Source organism: Gekko japonicus, unplaced genomic scaffold, assembly GCF_001447785.1.
Source record: "Gekko japonicus isolate JY-2015 unplaced genomic scaffold, Gekko_japonicus_V1.1 scaffold2257, whole genome shotgun sequence".
In the NCBI taxonomy this organism is placed as follows: domain Eukaryota; kingdom Metazoa; phylum Chordata; class Lepidosauria; order Squamata; family Gekkonidae; genus Gekko; species Gekko japonicus.
Window position 1 is genome coordinate 233,548 of NW_015168723.1, and position 20,076 is coordinate 253,623.

The 20,076-nt window shown below is 47.8% G+C and overlaps 3 protein-coding genes across 3 annotated transcripts in view; 1 reads left to right on the forward strand and 2 right to left on the reverse strand.

The window, feature by feature from the left end:
- ALG9 (ALG9, alpha-1,2-mannosyltransferase) overlaps positions 1-101 on the reverse strand; it is a 45,862-nt gene extending 45,761 nt beyond the window's left edge. The window contains exon 1 of the mRNA XM_015415587.1: positions 19-101. Coding sequence (XP_015271073.1) covers positions 19-101 — 83 coding nt within the window. The remainder of the gene's footprint in view (positions 1-18) is intronic.
- Positions 102-6,453: 6,352 nt separating this feature from the next.
- FDXACB1 (ferredoxin-fold anticodon binding domain containing 1) lies at positions 6,454-16,038 on the reverse strand. Its single transcript, XM_015415591.1, has 6 exons — positions 16,000-16,038; positions 13,804-13,998; positions 13,168-13,324; positions 11,271-11,474; positions 10,642-10,800; positions 6,454-7,801 (listed from the first exon to the last, which is right to left on the reverse strand). The coding sequence occupies exons 2-6, from the start codon at positions 13,985-13,987 to the stop codon at positions 6,625-6,627; spliced, it is 1,881 nt and encodes a 626-aa protein (XP_015271077.1). The 5' UTR covers positions 13,988-13,998; positions 16,000-16,038; the 3' UTR covers positions 6,454-6,624.
- A 111-nt stretch (positions 16,039-16,149) lies between these two features.
- The window catches only part of LOC107114152 (chromosome unknown open reading frame, human C11orf1), a 10,607-nt gene continuing 6,680 nt past the window's right edge, over positions 16,150-20,076 (forward strand). Inside the window, exon 1 of the mRNA XM_015415592.1 lies at positions 16,150-16,225. The gene's annotated coding sequence lies outside the window, so the exon portion shown is untranslated. The remainder of the gene's footprint in view (positions 16,226-20,076) is intronic.

Consider the following 20,076-nt stretch of genomic DNA (forward strand, 5'->3'; position numbering starts at 1 on the left):
GGGGGCGCCTCCTCTCGCTGCCGGGGGGGCGCCGCCGCCGCCGCCGCCGCCACATCCCCGCCAGCCCCTCGAGCCCGCTGCCGGGGCCCCTTGGCCGCCATGCCGAGTGTGGGCAGGAATCCAGGCGGGCTGCGGCGCTCCTCCCCGGCGGGGCCCCGCCGGGACGCGTCAGAGCTTGAAGCGAGCGGCCGCCATGATAAGTGTGGGCGACAGCTCCGCCGCGCGTGATTGGCCGGCCCGCACCGGCCTCCGGGTGGCGGAAGCGGCGCGTGCGAGAAGCGGGGGAGGGATCGGCCGGCGGCGCGCGCAGCAGTCCTAGCAGGTCTCCCTCTCCGTGGAGAGCCGGCAAAGGGGAGAGACACTAAAAGGGGGTAGAGTTCTGGACGGCCTCTCGTAAGAACGTAAGAGACGCCAAAGTTGGATCGGGCCAGTGGCCCATCCAGTCCAACACTCTTGTCACACACAGTGGCCAAAAAGACCAGGGGCTCTCAGGAGGTCCAGCAGTTGGGTTGCAATGAGGTTGCAGGAAGATTGTCCAATGTTCCCTCTAAGCTGTGGAGTTGTGTGAGCAAAAATTCTTCTTTGTGGGCTACTGGCATTGAAGTTGTGAGCGAGCGATTTGGCGATTGCATCAATTACATAAATTAGTTGGCTCTGGAGCCATCCTTCCTGAGCGGAGACAAAAATGTGTGAGCCAGAGGCTAAAAAACTGTGAGCTAGCTCACACTAACTCAGCTTAGAGGGAACACTGATTGTAACACCCGCGTTTTAACGCCTTGCACGGAATAAACTACAGAAGGGGGAAGGGGCTGTGGCTCAAGGCAGAGCACCTGCTTGGCACGCAGGAGGTCCCAGGTTTTCGACCCCTGGTGGGTCCAGTTAAAAGGACTAGGCAGTAGGTCACCTGAAAGACCTCAGCTGGAGACCTTGGAGAGCAGCTGCTGGTCTGAGTAGACCATACTGTTGTACACACATTTTATGAACCACTTTGTACTCTGCCACTGCCTAACAGGTTTAACTTAGTAGGTATACTTAGCACTTATACAGATGATTCTAACATCATGGATGTATTCAGGTATTAACTTTGGTTCATTTGTGACTGTTGTTTGAACGCATGCTGGGAAGAAGGCTGAAATGCCGATACACAGTTATGCTACCCATGACCTTGCTTGTTCTGGCCAGCTACAACTGCGCATGTTTCTAATGTGAGTTAACCTACCTAGAATGAAGAACAGTAAGCACTCTGTAACCATATCAGTTATATAGATACAACATGCAGCTTCATAGCTTCTGAAAGAAAAGTGTATTGTTCTGTTAGGAAAAGAAGAACTCTGCCTGGGAATAACCACCACCCCAGGTCTTAACCGAATGGGAAATAGGTGATGAAATTTGACAATGCGTGATGGAACCAAGAATTCTGTTTTATTTCTCTGATGTAATGTGAAGTATAAAACCCTATGTCTCCCATTGTAACCTTAGGGAGAGCTGTGGGGTCCAAAATCTGGTTGAGCCCGTGCTTCCCTCCTTTATTGATAAAGATTTATTTTAGTTTCAATTCTGCTCTACAGGACTGCTTGCTTTTGTGTGTTTTCTCAAATTGGCCTGGGCAAACACAATCAGGGACAGAGGTTCTGTCTTATAATACTGACTTTGAGGGACCAAGGGTGTGGTTCATCAGTGGAGGGGGGGTGGAGATGGCTCAGCGGTAGAGCATCTGCTCGGCACACAGAAGGTCCCGGGTTCAATCCCCAGCATCCCCAAATAAGAAGGATCTGGTAGTAAATGACGTGGAAGATCTCTACTTGAGACCATAGCGAACCGATGCTGGTCTGAGTACACCGTAGTGACTATGGTGGACCAGGGATCTGATTCAGTAAGGCATTTTCGTGTGTCCGTGTGTATAGAACTCCCTGGATTACTTTGGTTCTCTCAGCCCAGCCTTCCTAACTGGGTTTGAGAATGAGAGGTGAGAAAAACCATGTACGTCAACTGGAATGGTGGTGTGAAAAAATGCCCTCACTTGGGCAGGTTTTTAAAAACATTGCTTTGGCAGCAGCTGCTACCATAGCAAAAGGATCTTCACTGTGTGACTGAAGGTGAGCTGCAGCAGCAGCCATTTTGTGGCTGGCTTCACCTCTTGCAGTAAGCACTGCCACCATACTCCTGGAGTAGACGATACTGACCTTGATAGACCAAGGGTCTGTCTCTGTACAAAGTGGATTCACAAGCCAGTATAAAGGGCTCCTCTGTGGCTGCAGGCTAGTTGGGGTATTGGAAGGACCTGAAGTTCATGTACTTCAGCCACCTGCTCCAAGGCAGGATCCGGTCTACTCACACCATGCTATGTAATTTGGCACCACTGCTAGCTAGAGTGTGTAACGGGCAGGGAATCTTTCCCACCCACGCAAGAGAAAAAATGACTTTTTTTGCATTTCATTTCCCATGTTGGAGTAAATTTATTCATTTATCTAATTTATACCCCGCCCTCCCCGCTTTACAGCAGGCTCAGGACGGCTTACAGTAGTAAATACAGTAGTTAAAATCACCTAAAATCATCTAAAAACAGTTCAACGGTAAACAATCATCGTTTATAAAGTGCTGCCTAATAGTTAGTTGTTATGAGATGGCGTTCTTAAGAGTGTCCACAGATCTCACCAGCATTCTGCTCAAGTTCTTCCTAACAAACAGGCGGCACAGGCTAGGTGTCGGGAACCAAGGGCCAGGGTCATAGTTAAAGCTGTTAACATGGTGGCAGCTCCTAATGAAAGGCCTGGTGGAAAAGCTCCATCTTTCAGGCCCTACGGAACTGTAGAAGATCCCGCAGGGCCCTGATCTCTTCTGGGAGCTCAGAGAGCCAGTTTGGTGTAGTGGTTAAGTGTGCGGACTCTAATCTGGGAGAACCGGGTTTGATTCCCCACTCCTCCACTTGCACCGGCTGATGTGACCTTGGGTCAGTCACAAGCTCTGGCACAGCTGTACCTGAAAGAGCAGTTTGTGTCAGAGTTCTCTCAGCCCCACCCACCTCACTGGGTGTCTGTTGTGGGGAGGGGAAGGGAAAGGAGTTTGCAAGCCGCTCTGAGACTCCAAGTGAAGGGCAGGGTATAAATCCAATCTCTTCTTCTTCTCTTCCACCAGTATGGAGCCGCCACTGAAAAGGCCCTGGCCCTGGTAATAGCAAGCCTGGCTTCTTTGGGACCCGGGAGGGTCAGTCTGTTTTGTGACCCCGACCGTAGTACTCTCTGGGGTAGATTTGGGGAAAGGCGGTCCCTCGGGTATGCCAGACCCTGGCCATATAGGGCTTTAAAGGTAAGAACCAGCACCTCGAAGCGAATTCGGTATGCTTTTGGGAGCCAGTGCACTGCCTTTAGCACAGGCTGAAGGTGCTCCCACCTAGGGAGATCCAAGCGGTGTGAAAAGATGCCCAGCCAAGAATACCTATAGTGGAACATAGTCTCGGGGGGTAGTTGTGTTGGCCTATAGAAGAAAAGCAAGATTCAAGTCCAGTAACGGTTTAGACACCTACAAGAGTTCCAAGGTACAAGCATTCGAGAGTCAAAGCTCTGACAAAGGTACCACTGGTCTTGAATCTTGCTTTTGCCATGTGATACTGTTTCCTCCTTGTTACTGGGTAGATTCAGGTGGGTCGTCCTGTTGGTCTGAAGCAACAGAACAAAGTTTGAGTCTAGTGGCACCTTGAAGACCAACAAAGTTGAATTCTACATATAAGCTTTTGTATGGAGTTAGTGGTTAAGTGTGTGGACTCTAATCTGGGAGAACCGGGCTTGATTCCCCACTCCTCCACTTGCACCTGGCTGGATGACCTTGGGCAAGCCGTAGCTCTGGCACAGCTGTCCTTGAAAAAGAGCAGTTTCTGTCAAGAGCTCTCTCAGCCCCACCCACCTCACAGGGTGTCTGTTGTGGGGAGGGGGAGGGAAAGGAGTTTGTGAGCCGCTCTGAGACTCCAAGTGAAGGGTGCGGTATAATTCCAATCTCTTCTTCTTCTTCTCTCATATCCAGAATTAAACTTTGTTGGTCTTCAAGGTGCCACTGGACTCAAACATTGTTCTTTTCTCTCTGTTATTGCCTGCCCCAATGGCATTCTTTCTCCGTCTTCCCAAGAGGTATTCATGTTTTTAGCACTGGGAGAAAGCGATAGTCTTTGCACCGGAATTTTCTTTGGAGCGTCAACTCTTCATTTGCATCTTACCAAGCCTTAATTATCTTTTTTCCTTTCTTCTCCAGTGTATGCATCTTACGAACTGTTAAGTTTGTCTGGGCACTGGGCTTTTTTTTGTGGCATGGTGAAGTGGTCAATGATGTTTCACTTCTAAGGAAGAGCCGTGTTGACAGTCCTGCAAACGGGGTTGCACCTCTGGGCCGAAAATAGACAATCTCACCAGCAACTATGTAACTGTGCACCAAGCATGCCAAAGCAGGCCCACGTGCTACAGATGAAACACTTGGACTGGGCTGAAACGAGTCCCGGTCTCATCTGAGCTTTCTGATTAGCTGGTCAAGGACTGGCTGGCATGGAACCCACAAAATTACAGTCCCGTCTCCTCTCCCCATTGTGGCTGGAAACATTCAAGGAAGCCTGGGGATTCTGTTATTCTCTCGCTTTAGTCTGAGCGACAACTGCTATAATCCTCTCTAAAAATAAAACACGGGCAGTCAGGCATCTGTGAGGGTGGCGGCTCCTTTCTTCTCCAGTGTATGCATCTTACGAACTGTTAAGTTTGTCTGGGCACTGGGCTTTTTTTTGTGGCATGGTGAAGTGGTCAATGATGTTTCACTTCTAAGGAAGAGCCGTGTTGACAGTCCTGCAAACGGGGTTGCACCTCTGGGCCGAAAATAGACAATCTCACCAGCAACTATGTAACTGTGCACCAAGCATGCCAAAGCAGGCCCACGTACTACAGATGAAACACTTGGACTGGGGCTGAAACGAGTCCCGGTCTCATCTGAGCTTTCTGCCTGTCCAAACTGATTAGCTGGCACAGGACCCACAAAATCACAGTCCCATCTCCTCTCCCCGTTGCGGCTGGAAACATTCAACGAAGCCTGGGGATTCTGTTATTCTCTTGCTTTAGTCTGAGCAACAACTGCTATAATCCTCTCTAAAAATAAAACACGGGCAGTCAGGCATCTGTGAGGGTGGCGGCTATAAATGGCTCCGGCTTTCATCTCGCATTCTTTCCTCATTGTGCCGCCTACAGGTGCGGGCAGTGCCGAGAACAGCTTATTAGGCAAACTGATTAGTCGAGCAAATGACGGGAGGAGCTTTGCTTCCATTCAGGGCAAGCAAACACATCGCTGTCAGCAGGTTGTGCTCGCAGAAGGAGGCGGGCTATTTCACCCCTTCCCCCTGTCACTGCAGCCCTCCCATGACCGGTCGCTTTTTGTCCATGAGCCCCATGACCAATGTTCCTTCTAAGCTGTGGAGTCCTGTGAGCAAAAATTCTGCTTTGTGAGCTACTGGCATTAAAGTGGTGAGCAAGCAATTTGGCTGCTGCATAGATTAGCTTGCTCTGGAGCCCTCCTTCCTGAGCTGAGACAAAAATATGTGAGCCAGAGGCTAAAAAACTGTGAGTTAGCTCACACAAACTCAGCTTAGAGGGAACAGTGCCCACGACTTCGGGGATCCTCCTGCATGGTGTGGAGTGAGTGGACAGACACAAGGGTGGGAGATTCAGGAGAAGCACAAGGAAATATTTCTTCACCCAGCAGATAGCTAACTTGGGGAACTTGCTGCCACAGGATGTGGTCATGGCCACTAACCTGGGGGGGCTTTAAAAGAAGGAGGAGAGAGAGAGAAGAAAGGATTGGATTTATACCCCGCCCTTCACTCGGAGTCTCAGAGCGGCTTACAAACTCCTTTCCCTTCCCCTCCCCACAACAGACACCATGTGAGGTAGGTGGAGCTGAGAGAGCTCTGACAGGAACTGCTCTTTTCAAGAACACCTCAGACAGAACTATGGCTTGCCCAAGGTCATCCAGCAGCTGCGAGTGGAGGAGTGGGGAATCAAACCCACGTCTCCCAAATTAGAATCCGCGCACTTAACCACTACACCAAAGGGGAGTGGACAAATTCATGGAGCTATCAAAGGCTACTAATCTTGATTAATACTCCCTCTAAGTTGTGGAGTCTTGTGAGCAAAAATTCAGTTTTGTGAGCTACTGGCATTAAAGCTGTGAGTGAGTAATTTGGCTACTGCATAAATCAGTCTGCTTTGGAGCCATCTTTCCTGAGCTAAGACAAAAATGTGTGAGCAGGAGGCTAAAAAACTGTGAGCTAGCTCACACTAACTCAGCTTAGAGGGAACACTGATATTGATGGTTATCAACTCCCGGCAGTACCAGAGGAAGTACGCTAAGCTACCTTGAGTTCCACAAGGTAATAAGGCAGCTAACAAATGTTATAAATAAATTGACACAGTCTATTTACTTGCCCCAGTACAGACCAAAACTCTAGGTACGCCTCACTGAAGCCCACCACAGCCTTTGACCTGACATAACACTCTGGATCAAAGTCCTCTCCTACACAAGATCCAGATGTTCCACATCCAGGCTGAATTACAAGCACTGGCTAAACCCGTCCGTGGAGATGAAAGCGAGGATAAGGAGTTATCGAAGAGTCACGTGCAGGGAACGCACAGTCTCCTTCCTGAGCTTCAACTGCATCGCTGCGGCTTGCTGGCCTGTCAGAGCTCTGTCACAAGACTGGTAAGTGAGCCGATAACAGAGGCTGGTTTGTGCCGTCTCCGGGTGCTGGAACCTGTCGAGCAGCTGGACGGACACAACCAATTCACGAGACACGTGCCTGACAATGGCATGAAGCTGGGCTTCGTTAAAACGTTCTGGTTCTGGAACCCAGAAGCTGAGGTCATGCACGTAGGAGGGCGGATAGAGCAAGAAGCTCTTGAAGCCGTCTAAATTCCCTGCGGAAAACTGATTAAGGAAACGCTCGTCAGAGGTCCAGAGCATCCGCCAGTCGCAGATGCCGCTTACGTGCATGGCTAGAAGATCGAGGTTCAGTGAGGCATACGCAATTTCCCGACCGATGCTTGTCGGATGCCAGGGAACTAAGCCGACAGTCCCCAGGCAGCAGCTTTTCAGTTCGGGATCAGAAGCGTCAAGTTCGAGAGCAATTAAATATTTCGGTTTGTGGAGCTGCGGTTCGAAAGGCACGAAGGCGCCGAGTCTGGCTGGATCTGGCTCATTTGTTGTGCAACCCAACTTAAAGCCCGTAGCCTTAAGCAAAGGGTTTAACGTTCCAGTAAGGTTTTCCACAAAAAACTGCATGCGTGTATCTCCCAAACCTTTATCAACTACACAGATGAAGAGGGCCTCGTGATAAACGGGCAGAGCACAAGGCGAGATCTTGCATTTCCTAAAGACGGGCCCACTGAGTGCCAGGAGCGTCTCGGGGGGAAGCTCTGTTTCTTGCACTACTGTGGGAAGAAAAACCAGAAGGGAAGGTCGCAGATATAACTGTCCCAAGAACCAGTCCCTGATTTTCAAGCTGCTCCCTTGGTCTGTACCATCCCAGTCAGGAAACCCCGAAGGAAAGGTCTCTGTCTCCTTCATATTCTTCTCAGCTGCTGACTCAGGATCTGGATTTCTTTCAGCAACAGGAACCATCCAAAGGGCATCCAGGCAGGAAGAGGAATTGCCGCTGCCTTGGAACACCAAAGAAAGGGGGCGGTTCACCTTCCGAATGGGCAATGATTTGCCGAGTCCTTCGAGGAGTTTTTCATTTACTGTTCTGACGGGATGCTCTGAATTCACATCCAGGAAACCCCTAATTTCAAATAGTAAAACAGGAAAGCATCGTTACTAGTGTAGGGCAAGGAGACAATCAGTCCGATTTTTGTGCATCTCGTTTACCCTGGACATGCATGCACGCTCATATTCATATGGCATACCGATCAGTTAATCCATAAGATCTGATATTAATTAGTAAAATTGTTGGGTGTTACAAGTTAAAACACTTTTCAGTATTTACTGGGTTAATTATGTTTGTTAAGTCACATGTTTGTTTGTATCCAATCTGTTTTGGACAGTTAGAAAGCCCGGGAAGTTCAGATCTAGTTTGTTGTTCTGATTGGAGACCAAAGTGCCAAGTATTAGTATTTTATGGCTTCTCTTCCCGTCTTGTGGTTCTTTGTTCTGAGCAAGGAGAAGAAGCCCCTCTCTTCTGCCATTTTCAGTCTAGCTGTAAGGATGTAGGCATATTAGCTCTTTGTTATTTTACATCCCGTGTACCTTTCCCCCATGCTAGGTTGTAGTAAACTTTTATTCTTTTAAACACACCATGGACTCTGCCTCTTTAATACTCTGCTGATTTACTTTAAAATTAAGAATACCTAACAAAAATACGTTTGGCTGCATGTAAACTGGTAGGAAACTTCACAAGATTTTAGAAAAGAGCTGATTGTGTGAGAAGACCTTGAGTCAGCTCGGGAAGCAGGAGAACAGGAACGTGCTTAAAACCGAAACCATCTGGTTAACTGCAGTTTTCTTTGTTGTTGAATCTCTCTGAAGGACGATTTATGGTCAATTGCTCTGCCTCAGAATAACACAGCTATGGCCCTGCATCTCCCAAACAGCATCCTCCTTTGTAGCACCAGGATGTCTGATAAGAGTCAAATATTGTGCCTCCATTCACAACCTATCTGGGATTCACACCTTCCTAAGAACATCAGAAGAGCCCTGCTGGATCAGACCAGTGGTCCATCTAGTCCAGCATCGTGTCTCACACAGTGGCCAACCAGTTCCTCTGGATGGCCTTCCCCTCGTGTTGCCTCCTGGCTCTGGGATCCAGAGGATTAGTGCCTCTGAATGTGGAGGTTCCCCTCAGTGTCCATGGCTAGTAGGCACCAGTGTTCCCTCTAAGCTGAGTCAGTGTGAGCTAGCTCACAGTTTCTTAGCCCCCGGCTCAGGAAGGATGGCTCCAGATCAAACTAATTTATGCAGTAGTCAAATTGCTCGCTCACAACTTTAATGCCAGCAGCTCACAAAAAAGAATTCTTGCTCACAGGACTCCACAGCTTAGAGGTAACATTGGTAGGCACTGATAGACTTATCCTCCATGAATCTATCTAATCCCCTTTTAAAGCTGTTTATTCCTGTGGCCATCACCACAACCTCTGGCGGCACATTTTAATCACTCCCAGTGTAAAGTAGTGCTTCTTGGCCTTTTGGCTAAGATCAAGTTCATATCTTTCTTGTCCAATGACTTGTCCAAGGTCACTTATTTTTTAAACCCCGAATGCAACAGAGGATCCTGTTAAGTCAGGGGTAAGGTAAAGGTTCCCTTGCTCGAAAGCCAGTCGAATCTGACTCTAGGGTTGCGGTGCTCATCTCTGTTTCAAAGCCGAAGAGCCAGCGTTGTCCGAAGACATTTTCGTGGTCATGTGGCCAGCATGACTAAACACCAAGGCGCATGGAACGCTGTTACCTTCCCACCGAAGTGGTACCTATTTATCTACTTGCAATTTCTTGCTTTCGAACTGCTAGGTTGGCAGGAGCTGGAACTAGAGATGGGAGCTCACCCCATTATGCGGCACCCGGGTCTCGAACTGCTGAACTACTGACCTTCCACAGCCTGCAGTTCAGCGTCTTAACCACTTGAGCCACCGCAGTCAGGGGTACCCAACCTTTTTCAGCCTGTGGGTGCCTTTGGATTTCTGACACTGGGTGGTGAGCACAATCATGAAATTCCCACTGTGGAAGGTGGAGCCAACAAAAAAAATAGCCACCATGGGGGGTGAAGCCAAACATACAAACACAGAGACAGACGGACCAAGTGCAGGGATATGAGAAGTAATTAAAAAAATACACTGGGAAAGACGAATGTGAGAGAGAATAAAACCAATACTGTGGTGGCACTGGCAGCTTTCACTGCAGTGATGTTATTTTATTCTGCAGGCTAATGAGATCTCCAATGGCCAACCAGAAGCCCTGTTGGCAGGAGCCCTACTTGGCCACGCCCACTTTTGAAAAACAGTTGGTGGGCACCAGGAAAGGTATTGGTGGGTGCCACGTTGGGGACCCCTGCTTTACATCATACCATCTTTAAAAACATTTACTAGTCTTAAGCAATCATTTATTTAGTTATTTATAGTTGGTGTAGTGGTTAAGTGCGCGGACTCTGATCTGGGATAATTGGGTTTGATTCCCCACTCCTCCACTTGCAGCTGCTGGATGACCTTAGGCAAGCCATAGTTCTGTCAGAGCTGTCCTTGAAAGGGCAGTTCTTGAAAGAGCTCTCTCGGCCCCACCTACCACAACAGGGTGTCTGTTGTGGGGAGGGGAAGGGAAAGGAGTTTTTAAGCTGCTCTGAGACTCCGAGTGAAGGGCGGGGTAAAATTCCAATTTCCTCCTCCTTATCATTAAGACTCAAGGCAGATTACGGATTACGATTAACCTGCAAACCTAAACATGCAAATCTGTAAGTAAATACCACTGAAATCAACAGATCTTATATCCAATCTAATATGTTTAGGTTAGAAGTCTTAGAATGGACCATGATGGGTATAATTTCAGACTGCTTGATTTCCACTTAAAATCACAGTCATCAATAGAGTGACTACGCTGTACATGGTTAAACTGACAAGATTTAGAAATTCAGCTACAAACCTGTTGATCTTATCTCGAAATATCTCCGGAACCCGGAAGGAAACCAATTTGCCTTCCAGTTCTGTTTGACAGATCAGAGGTCTAGGAAGCAAAAGTGGCAGACTCCGGGTAAATATGTGATTCAAAGCTCCTTCCACACAGAAAGATTTATCTTGACTCCTAAATAGAAATAAGGCAGGAGTGGTCTGAGGTAAGGAACTGACAGTTTAAAGTAGCATAAACAATAGACAGAAAATTAAAATTACACACACTGAGAGAGATAATCACAGATGTTAAATGTGAGACTGGTTCAAAATTCAAAGCAGGTTTCTCTAGTCTTTTGCTATTACCTTCCCATTTACCCAAATTTACATAAGATTAATAGGAGGGAGAGAACCTAAGGTATGCATAAAATATAGATTCTATTACCAGAGGAGGGAAAATAACTTAAATAGCAGTAATCTTCAGGTTTACGCTATCCAAATAACAGAGCGTTATATGCATTTCTCCAGAGCCACATGCACACAATTTCTTGAAAACAAAAAATCATTTTAAGAGGCAGGAGCAGATAATAAGACCCAAGTTACTATGGCAACACCTAAAAGGACATCTGGAGTCCCAACGACTGCTGTGCAGTATCTACAGCTTACCTGTAGCCCGTGCATTTATATCCGCCAGCATCCCTGGTGCTAAATGGATGAACGTTATTCAGAATGAATCCCGCCTCTGCTGCCATAGCAACAACTTGCCAGCTGTTGTGCCAATCCCTCCTCGGCTGGTCTGCAGGGGTACCGCCCTGTCCCCTACAAAGGGCCACATGGACTTCTCCCTTCTCTGCCAGAACCTCTGCACAGCTGGAACAAAACAGCCACATGAGGAGCAGGATTCAGCAGTTCGCTTGATCCTTGGTCTGATCCCAAGAAGCCTCTGAACGGCTTTGCTTTTAAGGATGCAGGAGGAGAAGAATGTAAGAGTTACACTTCCAGAAGAGAGGAAATAAACTATTCAGATAATCGATTGATTACTTGGCCTGTAATGGAATTTTTTTTTAAAGATTTTTACAATGGATAGAACAGAGATTCAAATAGATATCAAACAACTGGTCACGTGTATTTAGAACAGAGATTCAAATAGATATCAAACTGGTCACGTGCACTCTCTCACTGAATCTTAGCAACTTTCCTCTTATCATATACCTTGCAGAGGCCAGAACTGGGCAAGTTTATCAGAAAAGCTGTATAAACGAGGTCCCTACTCCAGACAGAAGAGCTTTTGGTTTGCAGCTTGTAACATTTCCCCTCCTTCCCTGAAGCCCCCAGACGTGTTTCCCCTGACCGTACTGGATAAAACTGCCAACCACAGCAGGCCCAAAAACAAAGGTTCAGCATAAAGCATTTCACTTGAACAAGTCTGTGCAAAAGAAATACATTCTGATCAATGCTCCCTCTAAGCTGGGGAGTCTTGTGAGCAAAATGTGAGCTACTAGCATTAACGCTGTGAGTGAGCGATTTGGGTACTGTATAAATTAGCTTGGAGCCCATCCTTCCTGAGCTAAGACAAAAACATGTGAGCTGGAGACTAAGAAACTGTGAGCCAGCTCACACTAACTCAGCTAAGAGGGAACACTTATTCTGATGTATTTGCTATTTGTCACACTTTGATGAATCTGATTCCTAATGGCTTCATTTTGATACCTTCTTTTGAGAAGAGAGTTGGACGGAAGTTCAACAAAGGTCTGAATGATGCTGAACTGAACAGGCTCACACACACACATCCCCAGTAACAGAAGAGTGTCCTAAGTTACTTTACCTGGTCCTTGTGTGTGTGTGTGAATTGATGTCAAGTTGCAGATGACTTATGGCAACCCTGGAGGGTGTTCAAAGAAAGAGATGAGTACAGATGGTTTGCCATTGCCTGCCTCTGCACTGCGACCCTAGAATTCTGTCCCGGTCCTGACGCCCCGGGCCTCCTCCAGGAACCCCCTCCCAACGCCGGAGCCACACACACCCCACTCACCGCGTCTGCCGCGAGCCCGCAGCCGGACGGGCAGGCAACGCCAGTCCACGAGGGGGCGAGAAAGACCGCGAGGGGTGCCGATCGGCGGCGCAACCCCTCGGTCGCCGGGCGCGCCCCCGGGCTCGCGGCCGGAGGGCCGGCCCTGAGGGGACGCAGACGGCAGCAGAGACGGCCATTTTGGGGCAGTCTGGCGACGCTATGCTTCCGGGCGACAAGCCACACCCCAGCACTGGACGGGACTGGAGAGCCCCGCCCTGGCTGGGCGTCTGAGCATTTATATGGAGGCGGGACTAGCGGTGATGGACACCTGGGTGTCCAATGGGTTGAGGGACTGGGGGGAGAAGGGTATAAAAGGGGAACAGCTTGTATTGTGAGAAAGGGAGAAAAGTACCTCTTTCTCTACCTGCTCTTTCCCATGAATAATCTTATAAACCTCAATCATGTCACCCCTCAGTCGTCGTTTCTCCAAGCTAAATCTTAGCTTCCAAGATCTGATAAGATCAAGCTAGTCTGGGCTATCCAGGTCCTTACCTACAAAAAAACCTGGCCAGAAGCTCTTTGTTCTTTTTCACTCCGGCTTTTCTCCCACAATGGGGGAAATTGAAATAAATGCGATCAAAATCCCTCTCTGCTGGCAAAAACCGCTCCTTCAGTGTTATGCAATCGACACAGAAGTGAACTTCAGCTCCTGGAGAGTGCAAGAGGAAAAGGTGAGTTACTTAAAACAACAAGAACTCATCCACGCACGACAGATTTTAATAGACCCTTAGCATCAAGATAGGGATAGACATGGAAAGCAAACCCACAGCCCTTTAGGATCAGAGGAAGAATCCCAGAGTTCAAAATATGAACATATGAAGCTGCCTTCTACTGAATCACACCATTGGTCCATCAAGGTCAGTATTGTCTACTTAGACTGGCAACAGCTCTCCATGGTCTCAGGTGGAGGTTTCTGACATCATTTCTAATCAGAGATGCGGGAAGGAGGGAGGTCGCTCCTCGTTAGTCTTCCCTCCCCTACCCAGAATAGAGAGTGCCACAGCAATAAGTGTACATTGGTTCACCAAACTGTGACACAACAGTCTCTTTTTCAACTGATCCCAACGGAAATGGCTTTCCAAACCCAGCAATCAGAAGTTTCAGAGCAAGTGGGAAGGGGGTATTTACCTCTGTCCCTCAGATACCGAATGTTGGTTTTAGCAAGTTCTTGCCCGGAAACGACATCTTCACTCTCATAACAGGTAGCGATGATATGAGCCTCGTCACCCCTCGTTTCGCACAAACCGGCAGAGAAGGAAAAGTTTCCTTCTCCAACTAGGAGGAAGCGCTTCTGAGGATGCAAGGATGTCATGGTGGCCCAGCCTTGAGGAGGAAGAAAATAATGGTCAGCTGGTTTCACTGGATGTCCCAAGCCATCCCCAGTTACAGACGTGCCAGAAAGGCTTTTTGGGGATTCCAAAGCCTCCTGAGCAGCTCTGTTACCACCACTGACGAGAAACCGCCTCCCTTTCTGGAAACACAAAGTAGAAGAGCAAACGTTAGTGAAGACTTCCCACTCTCCTGGCTTCTGCAAACTGTGCAAAAACTGAATTCAACAGGGCTTTGTTGCACAGGTAACAGGGTTGCACTGAACAAAATTGTTCACAAGCTTACTTGGACAAATTATTAGGGACTGTGGTCTATATGGCTTCAAGAGGGAATTGGGTAAACATATGGAGCAGAAGTCCATCAGTGGCTATTAGCCACAAGGTATAGATAGGAACTCTCGGTCTGGGGCAAGGGATGCTCTGTATTCTTGGTGCTTGGGAGGGGGCAACAGTGGGAGGGCTTCTAGTGTCCTGGCCCCACTGCCGGACCTCCTGATGGCACCTGGTATTTTGGGTCACTGTGTGACAGAGTGTTGGACTGGATGGGCCATTGGCCTGATCCAACATTGGCTTCTCTTATGTTCTTATGTTATGTTCTTCTACTGCTCTGTACAGCTTACTCTAAGGAGGATCCTATTATGTAATTTTTGCACTGCTTAATGTCTCCTGTTGATATGTATGCTATGCTTCAGTTCTTTCTGGTTGGTCCCAGACTACTACAATCCTAGGGCATTGTTTATCGAACGACCCAGTTTGCTGATTATACTGACTCACTCTGTGTAATCCGCCTTAAGTCCCTGTGAGAAAAGTGGACTCTAAATAATGTACATAAATGCTGATTCAGACTTTTGCATTGTTTTGCTACAACAGACTACCACAGCTACCACAATGGAATTATCATATTGATTCTACATGAAGCTGACCTTACGTTGCCCATTTGGCTCAATATTTTTTTACTTTTGACTGGTGGCAGCTCTGCAGGGGCTGAAGCACACAAATGTCTTCCTTAACACCTAGTAGCTGACAGGTGCTTTGTCTGAAGATCGAACCCTGAGGCTGTGTGCAAAGTTCAGTAAAAACAGCTTTGAATAGACTGACATTAAAGCAGCAGAGTCTGGCAAAGAAATAAATAGAACTAGTTGTCTGAAACACACACACTTCCTCCTCGGGCCCTGCAGCAGAGGCCATAAAAGCAGATTTCAAGTGCTTGTATTCCTCCTAGGGTTCCCAACCTCCAGGTGAGGGCTGGAGATCTCCCAGAGTTACAACTGATCTCCAAATGACAAGATCGGTTCTCCTGGAGGACATGGCTACTTTGAAGGGTGGACTGATAGGCATTATACCCCACTGAGGTCCCTCCCTTCCCCAGAGTACACCCCCCCCCAATTGCCAAGTATTTCCAAAGCAGGAGTTGGCAACCTGAACCCTTGGAAGTTCCACCATGAATTGTATGGCACTGATATTGTGGGATTGGCTTGAACTATCTACTGGACAGTATCACCCCAAGGGAAGCATTTAAGGAAATGACTGATGCCATCAAAACCACTCAAAGACCCTCTTGTTTTCAGAAAGCACTTTATTATTGTTATTATTCATGATTTCATTGTTTTATCTGGTTTTATGTATGGGCCGCCCTGAGCCCGCTCGCGGGGAGGGCGGGGTAAAAATGCCTAAATAAATAAAATAAAAAATAACAAACCCCCCGCATTATTGCAATCATAATAGGGACAATTTTGCCCGTGGTCCTTCCCCAGAGCATTATATTGAGCCCTTCCATTCAGGAGTATCTGAACGGTTTAAAAAGCCGAGGAGGAGGAAACACCTGCAATCCTCCCACCGCTGTCTTTTCGTCGCCCTTCGGGTATTCCCGCACCGAGCAGCCCCCATCCAGTGCAAGCCGGTTTAATTATCATTAATTCTTTATTCTTAATATTGCTGTCTCTACCAGAGGAAGGAGGACTAACGAGGAGCAAGCGACCTCCCGCACCCAACGCACCTGTGCCCGACCTGGCCCAGAAGCCTGCAGCGCAGCGCCTTGCGCGTCATTTCCGCCAGTAGCCGGGCCGTACTTCCGGCGCGCTGCTTCGGGCCCGCTTGGCGGTTGCCGTGGCAACCGCTGCGCCGGCCGGCTATTTTGGGCGGTCTCCGCGGCTCCGGCTTCGTTGGCGGCGGGCGGGGTCCTCCACCTCGGGGGTCGGCTGCCTGGAGACGGAGGGGCTTAGGTGTGTGGGGAGGGGATGGCGGTGATGGCGGCTTCAGCCGAGCTGCCTTGGGCAGGAGCAGTCTACGCCTGGCTGCTTCTTTCATATTGGGTCCAGGGGCCTCCTGGAAGCATCTGGCTGGATGCTGGGCTTTTGGGTTGCCAACCCCCAGGTGGGGCCTGGACTTCTCCCGGAAGAGTCCACCTTCCAAAGCAGTCATCTTCTCCAGGTGAACTAAGAGCCAGTTTGGTGTAGCGGTTAGGAGCGCGGATTCTGATGTGGGAGAACCGGGTTTGAGTCCCCACTCCTCCTCCTCCACATGCAGCTGCTGGTGTGACCTTGGGTCAGTCACAAGTTCTCTCAGAGCTGTTCTCTCAGGAGCCGTTCTCGAAAGAGCTCTCTCAGCCCCACCTACCTCACAGGATGTCTGTTGTGGGGAGGGGAGGGGAAAGGGATTGTAAGCCACTCTGAGACTCCTTCGGACTCCCCCAGGTGCCACCCCCAAATCTACAGGAATATCCCAACCCTGCCCAGCCAGGATTCTTGTTATGATGAGCCAGGAATGAAGCCTCCATGTCCAGAGGCAGTGTACCTCTGAACTCCAGTTGATGGAGTAGGGTTGCCGACCTCCAGATAGTAGCTGGAGATCTCCTGCTTTTACAACTGATCTCCAGGTGACAGAGATCAATTCATGTGGAGAAAATGGCTGCTTTGGAAGGTGGATTCTTTGGCATTATATCCTATTGAAATACCTCCCCTATTCAGGTTCCACCCCCCCAAAATCTCCAGGTATTTGCCAACCTGAAGCTGGCAACCCTGTGCTGGGGGTGGCGTTGGTGTCTTCAGATCTTGCTTTGGAGCTTCCCAGGTATGGTTGCTGTTGGGAGCAGAATGCTGGGCCAGTCGGACCCTGGGTCTTATCCAGAAGGGCAGTCTGTTATGTTTCGAGTTCTGTGACGAATTGGGGCTCAGCCCTTCTTTTTAGTTCCAGCTGGGGACATCCCAGGAAGCTTCTTGAACAAAGCAAGAAGGAACCCCTGTGTATTTCTTAAAAAGGCTATCATTGTTGAGTCAAAACCAATATTCCCGGGGGGGGGGGGGGGGAGAGTTAAATTCCAGTTCCTTATTCTTACTGCGGTAGCTCAAGTGGTTTAGACGCTGAACTGCAGGCTGTGGAAGGTCGGTAGTTCAGCAGTTTGAGACCCAAGTGCGCCGCATGACGGAGTGAGCTCCCGTCTCTAGTTCCAGCTCCTGCCAACCTAGCAGTTCGAAAGCAAGAAATTGCAAGTAGATCAATAGGGACCACTTCATTGGGAAGGTAACAGCGTTCCGCGCGCCTTGGTGTTTAGTCATGCCGGCCACACGACCACGGAAATGTCTTCGGACAGCGCTGGCTCTTCGACTTTGAAACGCAACCCTAGAGTCGGATTCGACTGGCTTTCGAGCAAAGGAACCTTTACGGATTCAACTGGCTTTCGAGCAAGGGAACCTTTACCTATACCTATTCTTACTTGTATATCTGCATACCTAGCTGCCTCTCGCTCTCTCTGTGCATGTTTTCTAATTATAAGTCCTGGGAATGAATATTGTTGAGAGAAGATGTATAGCCCTACTCTGAAGAATACTTAACTGAAATTAGACCAAAATACTGCCCTTAGTCTAAGATTATATAGTCAGTTATATTGTTTACCAAACACATTCCTATAAACATAGACATGCAAAGGTTGTAATGGATAAATGTTCTAAATAAATAAAGTACTCGTGCCAAAGTTCAGTTCTAATTATTTCCATATCAGTTTCTTCTTGTGTATGTTTAGTCCAAGCGTAGCAACTGTCAAGGCTTCCAAAGGGCCAGCTAAAGATCCCTGTTTCCGCCCTTTCTCAAGGGAAACCTGGCTGGCAGTCAAATCAATCTTGTCAGATTTATTTGTAGAATTCTGTTAACCAACTTCAATCCATCTCAGTGTAAAGTTCTTTGCTGTAGCTTGCAATATCTCTGTGTTGCCCTGTTGTTATCTTTATTTAAACCTTTTATCCATTATAACCTTTGCATGCTTATATTTATATGAACATGTTTGGTAGACAATATAATTGACTATACAATCTTAACACTGCGTAATTAGATCACGGCTGTATTTTGTTTCTTGACTGTTTTTCCCGTGATCTCTCGTGTATTCCCACCTGGCATTTGGCTACCCTAGGTATAGGTGTGTTCCTGTGTGTATTGTTTCTGCTGTTATTTAAATTATTAAGATTTGTGTCCTATTTTTTTGACCTCAGCAACCTCAGAGCAGTTCTGTAAAAAAATAAAATACAACCCCCTTGCTTAGTTGGCACTCAGGAACAATGTTGAGTCCAAGCTCCCGTGGATGTCCTGGATGGGTGACATCAGTCTCTTCACCAGTGATCATATAATGATATCACAAACAGAGATCATTGGCCTTTCTGGCTGGCTGCTCCAGCTTGTCTCTTTCCTTGAGGCATTCAGAGCCCTTGGACTGTTTAACTTTTAGTCGCAAAACCCCTTCCATTGAGGCTCTGAGATCCAGAGTTCAGACTCCAGCAGGAGAGGTCTTGCTAGTCACATGGAGCTGTGGGACTTGGATGACAGCAGCAGTTCGTATAGCACAACCGTTACTTCTGACTCAGAGGTATTTCTCCGCAGGACCCCAGTTCGAAATTTCCTCCCAGGGGTGTGTTCAAAGTTTCCTTTCTCCCTGTAATAAGAGCATCTGAGTTTGCCTTTCTACTATGACATTTCCAGATGGGTTAGTTGTCTTAAGCAGTGTTCCCTCTAAGCTGAGTGAGTCTGAGCTAGCTCACAGTTTTTTAGCCTCCGGCTCACACATTTTTGTCTGAGCTCAGGAAGGATGGCTCCAGAGCAAACTGATTGATACAGCAGCCAAATGGCTCGCTCACAACTTTAATGCCAGTAGCTCACAAATTAGAATTTCTGCTCACAAGACTCCACAGCTTAGAGGGAACATTGGTCTTAGGCCAGGGGTCCCCAGTCTTTTTGAGCCCGTAGGCACCTTTGGACTTCTAGCATGACATGGTAGGCACAGCCACAAAACGGCTCCCACAGCTTACCATCAGTCACACAGTGAAGATCCTGGTACTGTGGTGGCAGCTGCCGCGTAAGCATTTTATGAAATCTGCACAGCCAATCAAATCTCCAGTGGCCAGTCAGAAGCCTGGCTGAGGAAACCCCCACCTGGTTCCGCCCACTTTCTAAAAACACTTGGTGGGCGCCGGGAAATGTGTCAGCGGGCACCACGTTGGGGACCCCTGTCTTAGGCTGTTGTAGCAAAATTAAACAGGAGTCCAGTAGCACCTGAAAGGTGAACCGAAGTCAGAGTTTACTTCATCCTGTACATCTCTTCATGCATCAGATGAAATGAGTTCTGACTTGTACTGGAATGAATTATGTTTCAAATGGGTAGCCGTGTTGACCTGAAACAGGAGAACAGAGTTTGAGTCCAGTGGCACCTTTATTTATTTATTTTTAAGTCTTTTTATTGGCATTTTAACAATAAAACATATTTCAATAATTTTACATACAGAGTATCATATATGTTTACCACTAGTATTGTCTTAATAAAAAACTACTGTTATTACATACGAACAAGATAACAAGTTCAACTAGATTCTGTAGCTAGATGACTGTGGACAAGAGTTTCTCTTATTCATGTAGAACCAATTTGCAATTAGCACTTTAATATATGTAGGCATTGTGTGTGTAATGAAAAGAGTTTACTTCATCCTGTACATCTCTTCGTGCATCAGATGAAGTGAGTTCTGACTTGTACCGGACTGAATTATGTTTTAAATGGGTAGCCGTGTTGGCCTGAAGCAGGAGAACAGAGTTTGAG

Bases quoted from the DNA above. Each gene is read 5' to 3' on its own strand.
- FDXACB1 (XM_015415591.1), bottom strand. From the start codon at position 13,987: ATGACATCCTTGCATCCTCAGAAGCGCTTCCTCCTAGTTGGAGAAGGA. The intron at 11,475-13,167 runs GTAAGGACCTGG...GTTTTGTTCCAG, and splicing joins CTGGCCAGGTTTTTTTGTAG to CTGTGCAGAGGTTCTGGCAG. The intron at 10,801-11,270 runs GTAAGCTGTAGA...ATTTCTATTTAG, and splicing joins TATAAATGCACGGGCTACAG to GAGTCAAGATAAATCTTTCT.